Source organism: Capricornis sumatraensis, chromosome 3 (genome assembly GCF_032405125.1).
Source record: "Capricornis sumatraensis isolate serow.1 chromosome 3, serow.2, whole genome shotgun sequence".
Taxonomy (NCBI): domain Eukaryota; kingdom Metazoa; phylum Chordata; class Mammalia; order Artiodactyla; family Bovidae; genus Capricornis; species Capricornis sumatraensis.
The window spans coordinates 158,368,471-158,389,791 of record NC_091071.1 but is presented as its reverse complement, the minus strand read 5'-3'; the positions used below and the strand labels follow the sequence as shown (position 1 = coordinate 158,389,791).

Here is a 21,321-nt window from a genome sequence, read left to right as displayed (position 1 = left end):
CCTTATAGCTTTAACAAGTCATCTTGCTAGGAAAAAAATGAGAAAAAGAATGTAAGTACTTTAGGGAAATCTTTACAAACCACTGAAAAACAAAGTCCAGGGTCCTTTCATTCTAAATCTGGGACAGTGATGCCCTCTCGTAAAAACTCAAGCACCATCATAGGCTAGCATAGGCTCCTTGAAGGCAGAGGTCACTTAACCCCACCTTATAGGGTACTGTTCAAAAACAGGTATTCTCACAAGCCGGCTGGGTGAGTAAATGGCTGAACCAAAGAAAGACAAGGACAGATCATGCTGCTATTTTATTAGCAAAAAAAAAAATGTTTTTGAGCCCCATGACACAGTGGCGCAGGTGCTTGAGAGTTAGTGTTTAGATATAGCAAAACAAACAGTTATGAACAACTCCGAGTTAGTCAGAATAACAAGAGATTTCACGGGCTAGAGAGAAGAGAAAACACTTACTTGAATCGATAAGGTAGGTTGTTTGGGGCATCGTATTTATCTTCATAATTTGGTTCCCCTTGGTTTAGGATGAAAATATATTAGCTGACTTTGTAACCCTGATCCCTGAGTTTGTAATCCCAGGAGTTTAAAATCCATAAACGGCTTCCTGGAACTTTTCGGTAAGACTTGAATCACTGACGTGGTCAGCTCAGCCTCACACCGTCAGGCAGCTGCCCTTGGCCACTCTCTCACACATGCCCCCAAGTTCCAGAGTTGTTACACCTCCTGGGTCCTCTCCCTGGATTAGTTTTTCTCCTAAATTATGCTAGATCTCAGCTCCCCAGGGACTAGGAGGCCCTGTGACTTCAGAGGGAGTGTGGTGTCACTTTCCTTGGTGACTTCTGTCACAGATCGTAATTACATATTTAACTTTTGTGATTAATAGCGGTCTCCCTCACTGGCTCATGCTCAGTGCCTGGGAACTTTATATTGGAAAAATAGAAGAATAAATGAATGCATAGATAAATAAATGAATTTATGAACATGGAGGTGGATATGGGGAAACAACCTAATTCAGTCATGGGAATGGAGCTGTACTATGATTCAGAAACTTGAAATCCCATTCTTGATTTGAATCTACTACTTACCGATGAGTCTGGGCTATTTAATTGATTTCTCCTGAGCTGCAGTTTGGTCACCTAAATAACTTGGATCATAACACTAATCTGTAGATGTATGGGTGTTTGTGAAGATCAAATGAAATAGCATTTATTTTAGAAGTTAACACATGGTATATAAATAAAAACACTATTTTAAATGTGTGTTAATCATTCAGTTGTGATCAATGCAAAGAAATAGAGGAAAACAATAGAATGGGAAAGACTAGAGACCTCTTTAAAAAAATTAGAGATACCAAGGGAACATTTCATGAAAAGATGGGCTCGATAAAGGACAGAAATGGTAGGGACCTGACAGAAATGGTAGGGACCTGACAGAAGCAGAAGATATTAAGAAGAGGTGGCAAGAATACACAGAAGAACTGTACAAAAAAGATCTTCATGACCCAGATAATCACAATGGTGTGATCACTCACCTAGAGCCAGATATCCAGGAAGGTGAAGTCAAGTGGGCCTTAGAAAGCATCACTGAGAACAAAGCTAGTGGAGGTGATGGCATTCCAGTTGAGCTACTTCAAATCCTGAAAGATGATGCTGTGAAAGTGCTGCACTCAATATGCCAGCAAATTTGGACAACTCACCAGTGGACACAGGACTGGAAAAGGTCAGTTTTCATTCCAATCCCAAAGAAAGCAATGTCAAAGAATGCTCAAACTACCGCACAATTGCACTTATCTCATATGTTAGTAAAGTAATGCTTAAAATTCTCCAAGCCAGGCTTCAGCAACATGTGAACTGTAACCTTCCAGATGTTCAAGCTGGTTTTAGAAAAGGCAGAGGAACCAGAGATCAAATTGCCAACATCCACTGGATCATGGAAAAAGTAAGAGAGTTCCAGAAAAACATCTATTTCTGCTTTATTGACTATTCCAAAGCCTTTGACTGTGTGGATTACAATAAACTGTGGACAATTCTGAAAGAGATGGGAATACAAGACCACCTGACCTGCCTCTTGAGAAACCTGGATGCAGGTCAGGAAGCAACAGTTAGAACTGGACATGGAACAACAGACTGGTTCCAAATAGGAAAAGGAGTATGTCAAGGCTGTATATTGTCACTCTGCTTATTTAACTTATAGCAGAGTACATCGTGCAAAATGCTGGACTGGAGGAAGTACAAGCTGGAATCAAGATTGCGATGAGAAATATCAATAACCTCAGATATGCAGATGATACCACCCTTATGGCAGAAAGTGGTGAAGAAGAACTACAGAGCCTCTTGATGAAAGTGAAAGAGGAGAGTGAAAAAGCTGGCTTAAAGCTCAACATTCAGAAAATGAAGACCATGGCATCCGGTCCAATCACTTCATGGCAAATAGATGGGGAAACAGTGGAAACAGTGGCTGACATTATTTTTCTGGGCTCCAAAATCACTGCAGATGGTGATTGCAGCCATGAAATTAAAAGACGCTTACTCCTTGGAAGGAAAGTTATGACCTACCTAGACAGCATATTAAAAAGCAGAGACACAACTTTGCCAACAAAAGTCTGTCTAGTCAAGGCTATGGTTTTTCCAGTGGTCATGTATGGATGTGAGAGTCAGACTATAAAGAAGGCTGAGCACCGAAGAATTGATGCTTTTGAACTGTGGTGTTGAAGAAGACTCTTGAGAGTCCCTTCGACTGCAAGGAGATCCAACCAGTCCATCCTAAAGGTGATCAGTTCTGGGTGTTCAGTGGAAGGACTGATGTTGAAGCTGAAACTCCAGTACTTTGGCCACCTGATGTGAAGAAATGACTCATTTGCAAAGAACCTGATGCTGGGAAAGATTGAGGGCAGGAGGAGAAGGGGAGGACAATGGATGAGATGGTTGGATGGCATCACGGACTCAATGGACATGAGTTTGGGTAAACTCGGGAGTTGGTGATGGACAGGGTGGCCTGGCGTGCTGCAGTTCATGGGGTCACAAAGAGTCGGACACAACTGAGCGACTGAACTGAACTGAACTGTGTCTGACTCTTTCTGACCCCATGGACTGTAGCCTGACAGGCTCCTCTTTCCATGGAATTCTCCAGCAAGAATAGTCGAGCGGGTTGCCATTTCCTACTCCGGGGTATCTTCTTGACTCAGGGATCAAACCCACGTCTCCTGCATTACCGGCAGATTCTTTATCATCTGAACCACCAGAGAAATCCATTGTTTTAAATGGGTCACAGATAATCAACAAAGGTGATAAACTGAAATTTCATAACTTTGGCTAAATGGAATCTGCAATAATCTTAGAGAAAATTCTGTAATTACATCTGATTCTGTTTTTCTTTTTTTAACTTTTTCATTTAGCTGTTAACATAAAGAACCTTAAAATCCTTTGGTTTCTTCAAGTCACAAAAGTCTTATTGAAATAATCATTTAAATGCCTAGATCCTTACATTAATTACAGTTTGAACTTTGTTTCAAGTAGATGCTTCTCTCCTGGTCCATTCTGGTCAGCTCAGGCACACACTGTCATTTTGCCTGACAATGTTCTAACCCCAGTGCCCCCAACTTCATCCTCATTATGTCTGCCTTCACAAGGATTGAGGTAGGAGGAAAGAGGGGAGGTGAAATGATAAGAAAAGCCTTCTTGCCTGGTGTTAGCATGAGCTGGTGTGCCTCACACTGTGGTGTAGCAGGGAAGGAAAGAGAGGAGAATACTCTTCATGGGGTGCTTTCAAGTGCACCCTGAAAGGCCCACATGACTGGCCATCTCTCACCTGAGATCTGTTTGCCCAGTGGGCATCCTATGTATGGGCCTTGAGCCATGACCTGCAGAGGCCTTGCCACTCTGGCTAGTCACATGACCTAAACAACCTCTATGGGTTTCTCTCCATGGCTTAATCTGGTCCACAGAAAACACACTTTGCATGCATCTTTAACCCATCAGCAGTAGCTGAAGAGTTACTTGCTAGGAAGCTGTCTGCTCTGTGGTCATAGGCTATTCAGCTAACCTCTTGTACTTTTTTTTTCTTTAATGGCATCCCTTCAATGACTGGAAAAAAATAACAAGTTTTCCAGGTGGTCCCATGAAAGTCACTTGATTTTTCACTGGAGGAGACAATTTTATCATCCCTCATCTATAAGAAATGGAGATTCATCTCTCTCTCTCTCCCTCTATGTCTCTGCCTCTCTCTCTCTCTCTTTCTTTCTCTCTCTCTCTCTCTCTCTCTCTCTCTCACACACACACACACACACACACACACACACACACACACACACACACACACACACTCTATCTCAAAGTCTCTAACAGCTGGTTTCTAGCCTCCCAGCCTCTAGCCCTTTTCCTAGGTTAGAGAAAGGAGTTCAGTTAAGGACACTCACTTCCATCACCTCCTTTGCAAATTCTGCTTCTGTGGTTTAGCTTTTGGCCTTGGAATGTGAGTGTAATCACCTTCTATCATTTTGTAATTAGCCCACTGCACATTCGAACCCCAAAAAGACACTTTTGAGTTGTTTACAATAGTTAAGACCAACTTCTCCTGTCCAGGTTATTTCTCAAAGCTGTATCACCAGTATCAGGAGAAAGACAAATAAAACCATTACTCTGGAAAACACAAATTCTAGCAGCCAGAAGTCACAGTTTTCCACAGAGAAGTGAAAGTGGGACGACTGGGAATATGACTTATACTCTCCAAAGACTCTCCGCGTGAGAATTCTGTTATGTGTTTACTATTAGAATTCAGAGAGGGAGCGTTAAACTCTGGAGTGTGAAATTAGCCAGCAGAGCCTAGCAACCAGATTTGGCCAGTGTTCCCTGAGGAAATAACCCGGCATCCAATTAGAACTGGGAAGAAGAGCAGATGTGGGGAACGGAGCTCTGCTGCCTGAGCTGACAGTACAGAATGGCAGCCTTGAGGGTCATAGACGCTGAAGCCTACAGCTGCCTGCGGCTCATACAGAGCCAAACAGGAAGTTAGTCAATATCCTACAGCGAAGCCCGAATCACCATGAGGGTTGAATGCTACCCGATTGGTTTGTGGTTCCTGTTGCATAATAACAATGAAAATAATAGAAATGACAGTTTCTATCTATAGACAGGCCCCAAACAGTGATGCAACCTTGACAGTTAAAAATCATGCTTTGAAAGGGCTAGAGACAGCAAGGAGAGGGTGAGATGAATGGAGAGAGTAGCATGTAAGCATATGCACTACCATATGTAAAATAGATAGCCAATGGGAATCTGCTGTGTGACTCAGGGAACTCAAACTGGGGCTCTGTGACAACCTAGAGGGGTGGGAAAAGGTGGGAGGTGGGAGAGAAATTTAAGAAGTAGGGGATATAGGTATACCTATGGTTAATTCATGTTGATGCATGACAAATCAAACCAATATTGTAAAGCAATCATCAATCAATTAAAATAAATAAATATACTTATGAAAAATGATGCTTTGAAAAGTGGAATGGTAAAGCAAAAGGTGGGTGGGTTTTCATTTTTTTCTGTGACTTTTGGGTTTTCAAGAAGCATACTACAATCAAATAATAGTAATTAAATATTTCCATTTGATGGAAAACCAGCAAAACTGAAACAGACCATGGCAGCTGCAGTTAGTTCATGATTTCACACTGTACATAAACTCAGTGACTTAAAATGACACTCACTGAGTTTTGTTCTTGAGGCTATGGATCAGTTGGATGGTTTTTCTGGTCTGGGCTGGGCTCACTCATGCATCCCTGGTCAGCTCTGGGTCAGGTAAGCGTTTCTGCTGTTTCATGCTGTGCTTTCTCATATCCCTGGGGGTTTGCTGGTGGAAGGCTGAAGACTCTTGGCTTTCTTCCATATGTAGCCCATTTTCCAATGGGCTAGTCAGGCTTGTTTTCGTGGTGGAGGTAGGATTGGAAGCATTCATGGCCTCCTGAGGCTGAGGCTCATGACTGACACAAAGTCACCTCTATCTCACTCTATTGGTCAATACAAGAAACAAGGATAACCCAGATTTAAGGGGTAAGAAATAGACCTGACTACTTGATAAGGAGTTATTAAAGCACATTGCAAAGAGTGTGCATTCAGGCAGAGGGGAATGATGGGGACCGTTATTGCAACTACAAGGCTGAATCAAGCCATAAAAAACTATGGAGAAGAGTATAAGGTTTGGGAATTACACAGACATATTAAACAGTTTATTCCTAATCAGCTTCTAACAATAAATCTTTTTCATCCAACCATCAGTAAGTGAGCTGCACAGAGCACTTTATCCCCTCTTATGTGCCTAGTTCTTACTCATCATGCTAGTACCAAATTTAATATCACTTTCTCAAGGAATCCTGTCTGAATTACATTCCTTTTTAGATGAATAAATCATGTGACTGTGCCCAGAAAAGACCCTAGAAAAGACTCAGATTCTAGGAAAGATTGAAGGCAGGAGGAGAAGGGGATGACAGAGGATGAGGTGGTTGGATGGCATCACTGACTCAATGGACATGAGTTTGAGCAAGCTCTGGGAGTTGGTGATGGACAGGGAAGCCTGGCATGCTGCAGTCTGTGGGGTCACAGTCGGACACGACTGAGTGTCTGAACTGAACTGAACTGTGCCCAGAATTACCCCCTCATATCACTTATAAGAATCTGTTAAACTTTACCCTCCATCTTTCCTGTTAGAACACGAGCTCTGGAAGGGGGAGATCAGATCTACCCCACTCACCCTGCACCCGCAGCACCCAGTCCCTGAATATCACAGAATAGATGCTGAATAAACGTTTGTTAACTATACACAAAGGGAATGAATGACTGAATTAATAGATGAATGAATGTCAAGTTGAGCATTTATTAAAGAATTGTGTAGCTTTGTGTATATCAGGGTTTTCTTGTGATTCCCATGTCCTTGCTAATCTGTGTATTTAAATTTCATTCATTGCTACAAAGCAGAAAAGAAACACCGTGAGAGTTTAAGATGACTTTTTGATACAGCAAGCGAATTTTAAAGCCTGTACCTGATACTTTCTCCAAATTTCAGAAATTCAGACTCAAGAGAATCCAAAAATGGCCTTTGCATTGGCTTATAATCTTCGTCAGAAATGCACAGATAAATGAAAGACAGGCTGTTGTGGTAGTGTTCCTACTGTAGTGGTCGTATTAGTAGCAGTCCTAGAGTCAACTATATTCTGTGTGACTCAAGATAACATTATGTTTGCAATGAGCTGAGCTTTCCGAAGGAAAGACTCAGGTTTTGTCCTAGAAAAAAAGAATTGGAGATCTTTCTAATAAAATTGAACAGGAACAGAATAAACCATGGTCTCTTAGCTATTACAAGTCAGATTTGTACCAGACCTGCTTATACATTTCTGAATTTAGTCCACATAACAATCAACATGGTGAGATTCTCTTTATCTGTTCTATAAAGATAAACTGGAGCATAGCAGTGTTACATGTTATTAACACCAAAATATTAATTTATTAACATCACTGTAAAGCATGGCTTACATAAACAAAGAGGGAAGACCACATTGATTTATTATAGTTTGCCAGGAATTATTGTCATAAATACTATTCCACTGTCCTCAGTCCTGCAGCCCAATGCATGCTTCTCACGTGTTTTTCATTCTCTGAACTTGTGCGCATGAGACTTTCTGAATAACTGAAACTTGTGCACATGAGACTTTCACATAACTGAAATATTTTTCAGTTATGGTTGTCTGGAGGTTTATTAGCAAAGTTACCAGTTATCCCAGGTTATCAAGTAAAGTATGTTTCAGAACTTCAAGAGGAAAGCATCTTTCTTATAAATCAACTTTCTTATAATCATCAATTTTCAAAGACTACACTCTTGGGTTCAATTGTATATAGTTCCCTTTCTTGAATCCTAGTTTTCAGTTGCTTATATTAAATGGTTCCCATTCTGCCAAATCCTCTCAAATATCCTATATACTCTTAGGCCTTTGGCTAAAACACTCACATCTTTGTGATCTTTCCAGTCTTCAAAGACACGATTAGAATATGAAGTAGAGTAGAAAAGGACACTTGATCCTAGGAAGGAACGCTATGACAAGCATATTAAAAAGGAAGAGACATCACTTTGCCGACAAAGGTCCGTCTAATCCAATCCAAGCTATAGTTTTTCCATTAGTAAAATACGCATGTGAGAGTTGGACTATAAAGAAGACTGAGCACCAAGTAACTGATGCTTTTGAATTGTGATGCTGGCGCAGACTCTTGAAAGTCCCTTGGACTGTATGGAGATCAAACCATTCAATCCTAAAGGAAATCAACCCTGAATATTCATGGGAAGGACTGATGCTGAAGCTGAAATTCCAATTCATTGGCCACCTAATGAGACGAGCTGACTCACTGGAAGAGACTCTGACGCTGGGAAAGATGGAAGGCAGGAGGAGAAGGGGACAACAGAGGATGAGATGGTTGGATGGCATCATTGACTCCATAGATATGAGTTTGAGCCAGTTCTGAGAGACGGTGATGGACAAGGAAATCCAATGTGCTACTTATCTTCTTCATCCCATGTAGAAAGTCCTCATTCTAGATTTATACTCAATTAATGCTAGTAATAAATGACTTTTTCAAAAGACCCGATACAATCCTGTTTAAAGACTCAATGTCTCCCAATAATCCCTCCATCCTTTTTCTAGCTTGCCCTCATTTTTTGTTCTCTGAATGAATTTAAAAGTAGAGATAATAAGAAAAATAATATGTTCAATTATAATCTAATTAATTTATGTTCAATAGTTTTGTGTCAAAAAGAAGCATAGTAGTGTTTTAGAGTGGCAGAGACCATGTTTATGTTTTATATACCCTATAACGAGTATATGTGTTTGTCCCCCAAAAAACATAACAGAGATGGATACAAGCTTAGAAACTACTTGTTGATTGATTTAGTTTTTGAAATCAAAATTGCTATTAATACAATATATATTGGTATAATTTCTACTTGTTCTCATTGTGTTCATGAGCACTGGGGTCCCAGTTCTCCACTACCTGCAAGACTCTCCCCTCTGGGGCATTTCTGATTTACTAAACAACAGTGACTTGAAAAGAATGCCACAGCAAACAGTGGCACCAATAATTAGAACTGAGATCTCCTGACACTCTCATCTGCTTTACTTCAGCATTTCCTTTATTCCTCAGAAGAGCTGTTAAGACCAACCATTTCAAGCAAATAGTCTGTGACTAGTAGCAGTTTGTGTCTTTGTGTGCATATGTGTGTGTGTGTGTGTGTCTGTGTCTGTGTGTATCTACGTGTGTGTGTCAGTGAGAGAGAGAGAGAAAGAACCAGAGGCAGAAAGTCGACTGACACAGAGAAGGGGGATTTAAAGTTGGAACTGGTGGCATTTCCACTCCTTTCGAGTGTCAGGTGTGGAGCTGTGTGATTCCTTGTGTAGGGAGGAGGGTTATCACTTGCAGTTCTAGCGTAGTGCAGGAATATTCCTCATCCAGCGGCCCCGGGTCAAGGATACAATAATGAAGAGGAAGTGTGAGGAGAAGAGGGATAAAGCGTAAGTACTGAGTCACTCTCTTCTGTTCCAAAATACCAAGTCCAACATGTTCTGTTCACATAGCTATTTACCTAGTCAGTCATCCAGAAGGCCATCTCACTGATGGAGGTGATTCTTTAAAAAGTGTCCCATTCGTTTAAAACCCCAAAGGTGAGTGAACTTTATAATTCAAATACTAAATCTCTCCTTCTAGTGGAACTATACCCTTTTCTAATATAGAATTGGCACATTTTAGGTCCTTCCTTTTTAGAAAAATTAGAGCTACCAACATAACAAATATTTTCCTATTCTCCTTAGTATTCTGGCCTGGAGAATTCCATGGACTGTATAGTCTATGGGGTAGCAAAGAGTTGGACATGACTGAGCAACTTTCACTTTTTCTCTCAAAACTGAAATATGAGTAGGCTCAACAGATAGGATTTCAATGATCTATGGGGTTGGCCAAAACGTTTGTTCTGTAACAGCTTCAGTTCAGTTCAGTTCAGTTCAGTCACTCAGTCGTGTCCAACTCTTTGTGACCCCATGAATTGTAGCACGCAGGCCTCCCTTGTCCATCACCATCTCCTGGAGTTCACTCAAACTCACATCCATCGAGTCAGTGATGCCATCCATCTATCTTATCCTCTGTTGTTCCCTTCTCCTCCTGCCCCCAATCCCTCCCAGCATCAGAGTCTTTCCAATGAGTCAACTCTTCGCATGAGGTGGCCAAAGTACTGGAGTTTCAGGTTCAGCATCATTCCTTCCAAGGAACACCCAGGGCTGAGCTCCTTTAGAATGCGCTGGTTGGATCTCCCAGCTTATGGAAACTCAAATGAACTTTTGGGCTAACCCACTATTTGGGATGCACGGACTTCTAAAAGTTCAATACTTGTAATGTCCTTTCAAGCACTATATCATGCTAATATGTTTCACTATCACTGAAGAAGCCCTAATTGGCACAGACACTGTATACGTAACTCTATATTTGCCCCTGCACTTCACATTTCTTGTAAAATGGATACAAAAATGTCTTTATCAAAATTGTAACAAAAATCTTTTCTTCCACCTTATTTACTTCCTTCATAATCTAAGATGGAGAGTGGGCGAAACGAAAGCTATTTGTGCTATTTCTTCTGGTCAGTAGTCAATTTATCACTCTACAAACAGAGCTTAAGGACCTAGAAGAGGAGACTTTTAGGTGCCATCAACTGAAAGACATGCTTCAGGAGTTTTCAGTTGAAGGAAGTGAAAGTACATTATAAATTCAGTTTACACTCTGAATCTTGTAGAATAATGATGTCAGAGTGTCAAAGACACATTACAGTTTACCCATTTTTATGCAACATGCTGTGTTCAGTAAAAATTCATTTGTGTATTATTTGATGGTTTTGTTTCCATTTGTTTCACAGGTTCCTCCTTCTCTGCTCACACTTAGAAACGTTTGGACTCCCCGGGGTACAGTTTCAGTCCTCTTCTCATCTGAGTTTCTTGCCCTCCTAGATTAGAATTATCCAGTTTCACGGTACCAGCCATGTCAAAAAGCCCTAGTCTCATTCTCTAACATCACTAAATCTCTTTAGCTCTAGACATACAATTCCAGCTGTATGCTAACTTCTCAGTTAGACCACTCAGAGCATTTCCAAATTAACAACATCAAAATGTAGATACTGGCTTTCCCACCTTAGCCTTGCTCCACATCTCATGTTGTAACACAGAAGAGCAAACCTGGCTCCTTATTGGACCTACTCCTTTAGCTCTATGCTCTGTTCTGCCGTCTGTGCTCGGTCGTGCTAACTCTGTGCCTTTTGTAAACTAATTTTGCCTATGAGGCAAACATATTCGGTGCTAAGTCACTTCAGTCAAGTCCGACTCTTTGTGACTCTATGGACTGAGCCCGCCAGGTTCCTCTGTCCATGGAATTCTCCAGGCAAGAATACTGGAGTGGGTTGCCATTCCCTTCTCCAGGAGATCTTCCTGATCCAGGGATCCGACCCAGGTCTCTTATGTCTCTTGCTTTGGCAGGCAGGTTCTTTACAACTAGCACCACCCAGGGAGCCAGGTTTGCCTATAGCCTGAAATATATATTCAAGTTTCTGATAATAGCTTCCCATTCATACAAAGGTAAAAAGTAACAGAACAGAAAATAACACCTGTCTTACTGGAGGTTTGCAGGAATACATTACCAGGCCTATCTGGACAGCTGCAAGTACAAAGGATTCTGGCACCAGGAAGCTGGCAGCATTCAGCCACACTCCCTCTCTTTTCAGAATAAGAAAAGCCAGAATTCTAACTTGGGGAAGATGATTCTTTGGGACACTAGTCCACCATCTTCTGAGTCTGATGATTTTACGCATAAAGTTACTGTTCCTTGCCCCAACAACTCATCTCTCAATTTATTGACCTGTCCTGCAGTGAGCAGTACAAGCTTGGACTCAGCAACAATGCTGACTATACTTGAAGGCTTGGTGTTATCACTGGGCTTTTCATGATGAAAACTAAATTTATATTTTATTTATCTTAAAAATATACAAATGACTACAAAAGTCCACCACATAATGTGCCAAACCTAACCACAATGGGACAGATAACTGTCCACTGCTTATGCTACCCTCCCTGCAAACAGACTATTGATTTCATCTTCAGGTATAAAGCAGAGGTCTCTTTATGTAAGGTAAACAAAGGCCCTCTATAAGCTCATGGAAGTCCCTTCCTCTTCACTCAGTGATTGATCTAGAGGATGCTTCCCAGATTTGCCCAAGTAGATCAGAAAGAGAGTCTGCTGGAACATGATACTCAGAACCATCTCCTCAGCTTGTAATCACAAACGTACCATCCAGGGTAGCAAAAGAGAAGAGTTATAGGACAGGAGGCTTCTCAGTCCTCGATGATATCACTAAACAGTTAGAAGAATCTTGAAACCACCTACCTCCTGCTCCAGGCTATGGGGTCTTAACAGAAGCCAGGGTTATTTTAGCCACTGTTAATTGGTACTCTGTGACTGAAAGAATTTCTGCTTAATGCACAAGGCCCTTCACGATTCTTGATACCTGGTCCCAACCTACTTTGCGGTTTCTTCAGTAAACCATCTGTAAATCGTCACAGCAAATGTGCTAGAGTCCATCCTACAGTATTTCAGATTTTCATTTAGAAGGCAGACATTTCTTCTGTGTCCTCCTGGTGAGCAGGTTTCTGATAGTTCAAGCCTAGCTCAAAGTGTTACCTTTTTAAGCAATGATGATTTCATCTATACACCAAAAGCTTCTCATTGTTTTCCCTGAAATCATACCCTCCCAAGAAAAAGTAACTTATTTCTCCCTACTAGGTTTGCATATTATTTGTATACAATACATTCTATTGGAATGATCCACTCATCTGTCCTGCACTTGCCTTTGAGGCCCCAAATATGAAGATGTCTTACTCATTACTGTACTCACAGATCCTCAAACAGTGGCTGTTACATAATAAACATTCAGCTAATGCTTCTGGATTTTATAAAATATCTGTGGTCACAACAGGAGCAAATACTTTTTATTTTTTGGATAGTGGCACAAACTTAATCACTAAAAATATACTAATAATTAAAAACATTACTGACACTAATATATTAATAACCAAATAATGAAAAACAATACAACTAATAATATATTAATAACAAAATAACCAAAAATATACCTTAATAATACACTAATAAATAAACTAAAATGAATCACAATTCCCAATAGAATAGTGATGTCAACCTTCTTTGGGAGTGGCTTTTATCCTACAAAATTCCATTTGTGTCCTATGTTTTTCTTCTTCATGACAAAATGAATAGATATCTTCTCATATACCTATAGATATTTATATTTTATGATCAAAAATCTATTTTTAGATTTCTACTAAATTCACATGTTCCTTCTCTGAAATTTGAACTCATACTATTAAGTTGATGACCCATATGATATGTGATATGGCAATATCACCAAAGCTTTTAGTTACATTTAAGTCAGAGGAAGCTATTGTTCTGCCTCGCCAGGCTAATGTTCTGGAAGCATCCTTTTCCCAATACATATATCATTCATCCTGTTCCAATTTTAACTTGTGCATGACAGTTAGAGACCCCAGGCTAAATTCACGCTAATTGCTTTCTAAGATGACTATCAGAGTTGAAAAGAACATTAAAGGATTGGTCTTTTCTTTCAGAGTCCTAACACTTTTAAAGAATAGAAACCTGAAAACTACAGGCATCTGCCTGATTGTTGTTTATTTCAGTTGACAGTTCTCTGTGAATCCACCATGTCGATCGATCAATTCAAAGCACATATATGCTGTATTTTTTAAAATGTTGTTTAATAATATTTATTTATTAATATTGCTGCAATCCACAAGGTTGCAGAGAGTCAGATAGGACTTAGCGACTAAACAACAACAATTAACATTGCAAAACTGCATTTCAGATTTTAATTTCAACTTGTGAATTTAAGATGTATTAGATTATAATTTTGTAACTCTTTCAACTTATATGGAAACATAGTACCTTGCCCAATGACCAGTTACTGTCTTCATCTTATGACATCAGATGCCTTATAATATACACTCTCTCTATTGCCTTCCAATCATCTTTGCTACATTTTTATTCTCCATGTTACTTCCTATTTATTTTCCCCAATAGTCTAAAATCTTTTTTTAAAGCAAAGGAGGCATAAACTCTAACTTACTTCAACTTTATAAAATGAAAACTGCTTTAGATGAGCCCTTAGGGTTTTTCTGTTTTGTTTTGTTAAGAAATTTAGTACAGATGGTTGGAACTGTCAGGGTTGCTGCATTGTACAGCTCTGAAAAGCACCATTCACTTCTCCATCATCCATGTGAAGAATGTTCCCTGGAGTGTACCACATACTGTTCCCTCCTTCTGTGCGAAGGGCTACTTACACTGTCTCTATGAGTAGAGACAGAGATACCTGTGGCTATGATTTTCTAAGGGGTAATTGCATAAAAACAGTTTCTAGAGCCATGAGGACTTACCATTTGGGGGATTACTCTCTTTCTTACCTGAGCTGTGGTTTCCTGCTAGTAATGTGGGGCTCACGGAGCATCTTCCCAGTCTGCTGGTGACCACAGGTGGTCCAGGGGTCCCATCCCATTCCTGAGCTTTGATAGGCTCTCTGGAGGACGATGCCCCATGATGGCCTCTCTCTTTGCTGTCCAACTTTGGTATTGGCTCCGTGCTGTGGCTCCGAACCTTCAGCTCCTCTGTGGATTCTGCGTATTAACCAGAATTATAGTATCTTAAACAAAAGTCACATCCTCCCCAGATTCCTTTAAAAATTAAAGAATATTTAATGTGTTTCTAATTTCTAGAAAATATTTCATACTTTATAAAATATTTTAATGTATTTTTGGAAACTGAGGTGTGTTGGAGATGATAGCATTTAAATAAATCAGGGCCACATTGCATTGGGCCCATTTTTCCGAGCTTTGCAGGTTATCATCAGTGAGAAACAGTTATAGCTTTGGAATGGAGAACCTCAATGAACCTTGAGTTTTCTTCAGTAACTCCTCCCTGGTGCAAATCTTCAAGGAAACTTCATAAAAAGCACTTTTACAGTCCTTCTCTTTACATTCTCATCTTCCATTCATTCTGCTACCCACCTGTGACATAAATTTAGCCCAGCCGCTCTACTACAAAGTGCTTTTGCTAAAATCACCTAGTGCCTTTTAGTTGGCAAATTTAGAAGACACTTTTAAGCCACTCTCTTTACATCATTACAATAAGACAATAATGAGATTAATCTGTGTATTACGCTCTTACTGATATTTTCAATTCTCCTGGCATCACTGATGGCCATTTTTCTGTGGTGTGTTGTCTAACAGCTTCTCTGTGTCATTCCTTCCTTCTCTTCCTCCAGGTGTCCCTTCCATTTGGGTTGTGTTGACTAACAACTACAGTCACAACTTGAAAGAATATATTCTTTCTATGATTTCATCTTCCAGGATTCTACTAGCAATTGTTTGAGGCTGGTGGTTTCTAAATAGTTTATGGGAAGGCTGGACCATTCTCCTGAGCTGTAGATGTATTCATCCAACTGCTTACTGGATGACTCCATCTGGATGTCCCTTAGATAAAACAAATTTAACATTTCACATACTGTGCTGACACCATTTCTAACTAAACCAATGATTCCTTCTGTTCTGCCAGCCACCCAAGTTAGAAACTTATCGATCTCTTTTTCAACTGCTACTCTCCAGTCCATCAGTCTGCAAATTCTACAGATTTTATTTGTGAAGGTCTTGTTTTACCCTCTGTTGCTCTTCCTATCATGTCTATCTCAGCTGTTCTGGTTCAATCTCTAATCATTGCCAAACTTACCTCCTTGACTCTGTCTTTGACTTCCCAAAAAATAAGCTCCATATACTGCCAAAGTGATCTGTGTAAAATGCAAGTTTGATCAAGTGTTTTTTCAGGGACTAGATGTGATAGCCATTCTGTAAGTCATATACGTTAGTATTTAAAAGCACATATAGTTTGGAATTAACAGATGCACACTATATAGTACTATAATATTATACATATTATATACATTATATAGATACCAACAAGGATGTACCAGATAGCACAGGGGGAATATCAATATTTTGTAATAATCTATAAAGGAAGTGAATCTGAAAAGAATATACATATGAATATATAGATAGATAGATATTACATATGTATGGCTTCCTTGATGGTCCACTGGTAAAAAACCTGCCAATACAGGAGACGTGGGTTTGATCCCTGGGTTGGGAAGATTCCCCTGGAGAAGGACATGGAAACCCACTCGAGTATTCTTGCCTGGGAAAGCCTATGGGCAGAGGAGCTTGGTGAGCTACAGTCCACCAAGGGGTCACAAAAGAGTCAGACACGACTTTACGACTAAACAACAACAAATATAGAAATACATCTCTATATAATATATAGATATTTCTATACATAAAAATGTATATAAACATTTCTATACATATATATTTCTATATGTATATATATACACATTTCTATACATATGTATTTCTATATATAGAAATGTATATACATATATAAATGTATATATGTATATAAGTTATACATGGAAAAGAAATGCAAAAAAGCAAAATGGCTGTCTGGGGAAGCCTTACAAATAGCTGTGAAAAGAAGAGAAGTGAAAAGCCATGAAGAAAAGGAAAGATAGAAGCATCTGAATGCAGAGTTCCAAAGAATAGCAAGAAGAGATAAGAAAGCCTTCTTCAGTGATCAATGCAAAGAAATAGAGGAGAAGAACAGAATGGGAAAGAGTAGAGATGTCTTCAAGAAAATTAGAGATACAAAGGGAACATTTCATGCAAAGATGGGCTCGATAAAGGACAGAAATGGTATGGACCTAACAGAAGCAGAAGATATTAAAAAGAGATGGCAAGAATATACAGAAGAACTGTACAAAAAAGATCTTCATGGCCTGGATAATCACGATGGTGTGATCACTCATCTAGAGCCAGACATCCTGGAAGGTGAAGTCAAGTGGGCCTTAGAAAGCATCACTGTGAACAAAGCTACTGGAGGTGATGGAATTCCAGTAGAGCTATTTCAAATCCTGAAAGATGATGCTGTGAAAGAGCTGCACTCAATATGCCAGCAAATTTGGAAAACTCACCAGTGGACACAGGACTAGAAAAGGTCAGTTTTCATTCCAATCCCAAAGAAAGGCAATGCCAAAGAATGCTCAAACTACCGCACAATTGCACTCATCTCACATGCTAGTAAAGTGATGCTCAAAATTCTCCAAGCCAGGCTTCAGCAACACGTGAACCATGAACTTCCTGATGTTCAAGCTGGTTTTAGAAAAGGCAGAGGAACCAGAGATTAAATCGCCAACATCTGCTGGATCATGAAAAAAGCAAGAGAGTTCCAGAAAAACATCTATTTCTGCTTTATTGACTATTCCAAAGCCTTTGACTGTGTGGATCGCAATAAACTGCGGACAATTCTGAAAGAGATGGGAATACCAGACCACCTGACCCGCCTCTTGAGAAATCTGTATGCAGGTCAGGAAGCAACAGTTAGAACTGGACATGGAACAACAGACTGGTTCCAAATAGGAAAAGGAGTACGTCAAGGCTGTATATTGTCACCCTGCTTATTCAACTTCTATGCAGGGTACATCATGAGAAACGCTGGGCTGGAAGAAACACAAGCTGGAATCAAGATTATGGGGAGAAACATCAATCACCTCAGATATGCAGATGACACCACCCTTATGGCAGAAAGTGAAGAAGAACTAAAAAGCCTGTTGATGAAAGTCAAAGAAGAGAGTGAAAAAGTTGGCTTAAAGCACAACATTCAGAAAACTAAGATCATGGCATCCTGTCCCATCACTTCATGGGAAATAGACGGGGAAACAGTGGAAACAGTGTCAGACTTTATTTTGAGGGTCTCCAAAATCACTGCACATTGTGACTGCAGCCATGAAATTAAAAGACGCTTACTCCTTGGAAGGAAAGTTATGACCAACCTAGATAGCATATTCAAAAGCAGAGACATTACTTTGCCGACTAAGGTCCGTCTAGTCAAGGCTATGGTTTTTCCAGTGGTCATGTATGGATGTGAGAGCTGGACTGTGAAGAAGGTTGAGTGCCGAAGAATAGATGCTTTTGAACTGTGGTGTTGGAGAAGACTTGAGAGTCCCTTGGACTGCAAGGAGATCCAACCAGTCCATTTTGAAGGAGATCAACCCTGGGATTTCTTTGGAAGGAATGATGCTAAAGCTGAAACTCCAATACTTTGGCCACCTCATGCGAAGAGTTGACTCACTGGAAAAGACTTTGATGCTGGGAGGGACTGGGGGCACGAGAAGAAGGGGACGACAGAGGATGAGACAGCTGGATGGCACCACTGACTCGATGGACGTGAGTCTGAGTGAACTCTGGGAGTTGGTGATGGACAGGGAGGCCTGGTGTGCTGTGACTCATGGGGTTGCAAAGAGTCGGACACGACTGAGCGACTGAGCTGAACTGATATAAATTTCTATGTATAGAATGTATATACATATATAAAACTGAATGACTTTGCTGCGCATCTAAAACTAACACAGCATTGTAAATAAACTACTCTTCAATTTTTAAAAAAATAGCCTATGGGGAATTTTTAAAAAAATATAATCACTTCCTAATTTTTAAAAGAGCATATGTAGTAAATAAATATGGTTTAAGAGTGATACCAGCTTGCTACATTCAGAATAATGTTATTTCAGAGAGCTGATGTGATAGTCATTCTGGAGTGCATATAGATAAGCATTTAAAGACAAAATACAAAAACAAAAAAAAAATGCCTATCTATTCATAATGTATCCCTGGCTAAAATCCTTCCAGAAGCTTCCTGGTACAGAAGTATGTCTAAGCTCCCTATGACCCACATGATTTTCCATCTCACTGTTTGCCTCTTTATCTTTTTCACTTCCTACTTAAACACTGAATTCAAGAAACATCAATAAATTAGCTGTAGCTTCTTCCTCTCTACTCCCTCTCTAACAAAAACAATGCTGGTTTCTATAGCTACTATCTCCTACCTCACCTGCATTGAAAAGCACTTATATCCTTTCCTTTCATCGGAGAGCTCTTTCCTCAGTCATCTTTATCCAGTTTAAGCATCCTTTGAAGCCACCCTACTCCGTATATAGCCCATGGTGGATAACATCTCTGTACTGACATTGTCTTGTATCATTTTTTTCTGTGTACTTGTTCTTAAAAGGCCCCGAGTTCTTTAAAGGCAGGATCTGAGTGTTGAGTTTTGCTTTTTTTTTCCACTGGTGACTCTAGCTCTTAACATATTGCTCAGTGGGTATATAACTAACTCATTTATGGAGCAGTTTTCCTAAATCCTCTGGCATCTTTCCAATGTGTGTAGGAAATACAACATTCCTAATGGAACAAGGGGATCTGGTGAGCGATACAAACGTATTCGAGTGGCACAGAGCTAACGGTATTTTCAAAAATCTAATTACCTGACAATCACAAGCTGTAAAATTTGCCAGGTTGAAAGTTTAATTCAAATAAAGAATCTTTTAGAAAGAGTATAATGAACAGAGACAGAATAGGTTCAGAGAATCAGTATTTTGTTTTCTTTGCATGTAAGTTCAAACACTCATCATCTTCCAGCAGTGTGATAAGACAAATGTCATACTTTGGTTCCCTGTTATTCGAATCTGTGGGGCAGAGATAGAACAGTTTGTAATACAGTAAGCAGCTGGGAGAGGGATCTGAGAGGCCTAGCTGGAATCCTTAGCCACTGTGGCCACATGGCTGGTGACCCATGACCCTGAGCCCTTGTTTTTTTTTCTCTTGGAGCTCTGCTTTGCTTAACTACAAAATGAACATAAGACCAGCCCTGCCTTAATTTGAAGGATCTAATCATATCCTACATTTTTAATATTTTTAAAATGAAACAGGGCCACACATATAAAAAATAGCATTCATTAAAAAAAAAAAAAAACCTGTGGCAATTTGTCCTTCATGAATTTATTTATTCTTTCTACGTTTGTTTTGGATAATCACTGAAAGACTGAAGATACAGATGTAAACTTGCCAGACCACATATAAAAATAGAATTCTAGCTAAGCATCTATAGTAATCAGTCTAGAAAGCTAACCTGCAATGCATAAGTCAGACTTGTAGAGACTTTGGACTGCTGTCTCTAGCAAACTGCAACCTGTGTAAGAATTGGCCCAAAACAGACAGGATTTGATTACAAACTGTCAGCTTCCCCAGTTTTTATCCCTGCTTTTAACATAGGACCAAACAGAGAAAGTCAAATATGTTCCCCTAACAATAACATAAGATACCCTACTTCTGGGCTTCCCAGATGGCTCAGTGGTAAATATCCACCTGCTAATGCAGAAGACATGGGTTCGATCCCTGGGTCAGGAAGAGCCCCTGCAGAAGGAAATGGCAACCCATTCCAGTGTTCTTGCCTGGGAAATCCCATGGAGAGAGGAGCCTGGCGGGCTACAGTCCATGGGGTCACAAAAAGTAGGACAGGACTTAGCAACGAAACAACAACCCTGTTTCTAGGCTAGGTTGCCGGCAACTCGCCTATGCCAACTGCCTCCACTGGGGGCATACCTGAAGCAGTCCGTTTTTCCCAATATAAAGCTTTTCACTTTCTCCCTGCATTGAGTTTCTGCCAATCCTGGTGGCTGACTGCCTTGCTACAGCAAAGTCTGAATAAATAGCCCTGTGTGTTCTCATTTGTTTGGTCTTCACTAATTTCCACATTACTGAGGTCCCTTCCAGCATCAAGATGCTATGAGGTTGTATACACATTCGTCAAAAATATAATTCTATGAGACAGAACATAAATCAGGAGGGCAGTTCCATAAAGATCCCTGGACCCATATATAAGCTTAAGTCCCAGTTATACTGAAAGCAAATATAAGAAAAAATATTTTCAAACTAATACATCCCAGCAATTAATTACAGCAAGACAATTTAACCAACAATTGCTTTTCTGTGCCCTGAGTCAAATGGAATAAAACAAGAATCAGAAAAGAACATCCTAGACTATTTCCAAGCTGTTTATTCACAGTTTCAAAGAAAATGTGACTGGCTTCCAAATGTCACAGCCTCAGAACCTAATGACCCATCTGTTTCACCTCACTTTCTCTTCCAGATTTCAAACTTAATGTTGGGATGTTTGCCTTATTATCACTTTCTAGGTTTTATTCCCCTGCCATGATTAAGCAGTTAAATTTTTTTGTTCTCTCTCTCCCTCTCTTTCTTCCTCCTGGGCACACACACACACACACAGAGTCTTCTAC

The 21,321-nt window shown here is 40.0% G+C and overlaps 1 protein-coding gene across 1 annotated transcript in view; it reads right to left on the bottom strand.

Moving 5' to 3' along the window:
* Positions 1–21,321, bottom strand: part of NYAP2 (neuronal tyrosine-phosphorylated phosphoinositide-3-kinase adaptor 2) — a 296,115-nt gene that overhangs the window by 61,041 nt on the left and 213,753 nt on the right. The window contains exon 4 of the mRNA XM_068966983.1: positions 14,552–14,761. Within this exon, the coding sequence (XP_068823084.1) occupies positions 14,552–14,761 (210 nt within the window). The remainder of the gene's footprint in view (positions 1–14,551; positions 14,762–21,321) is intronic.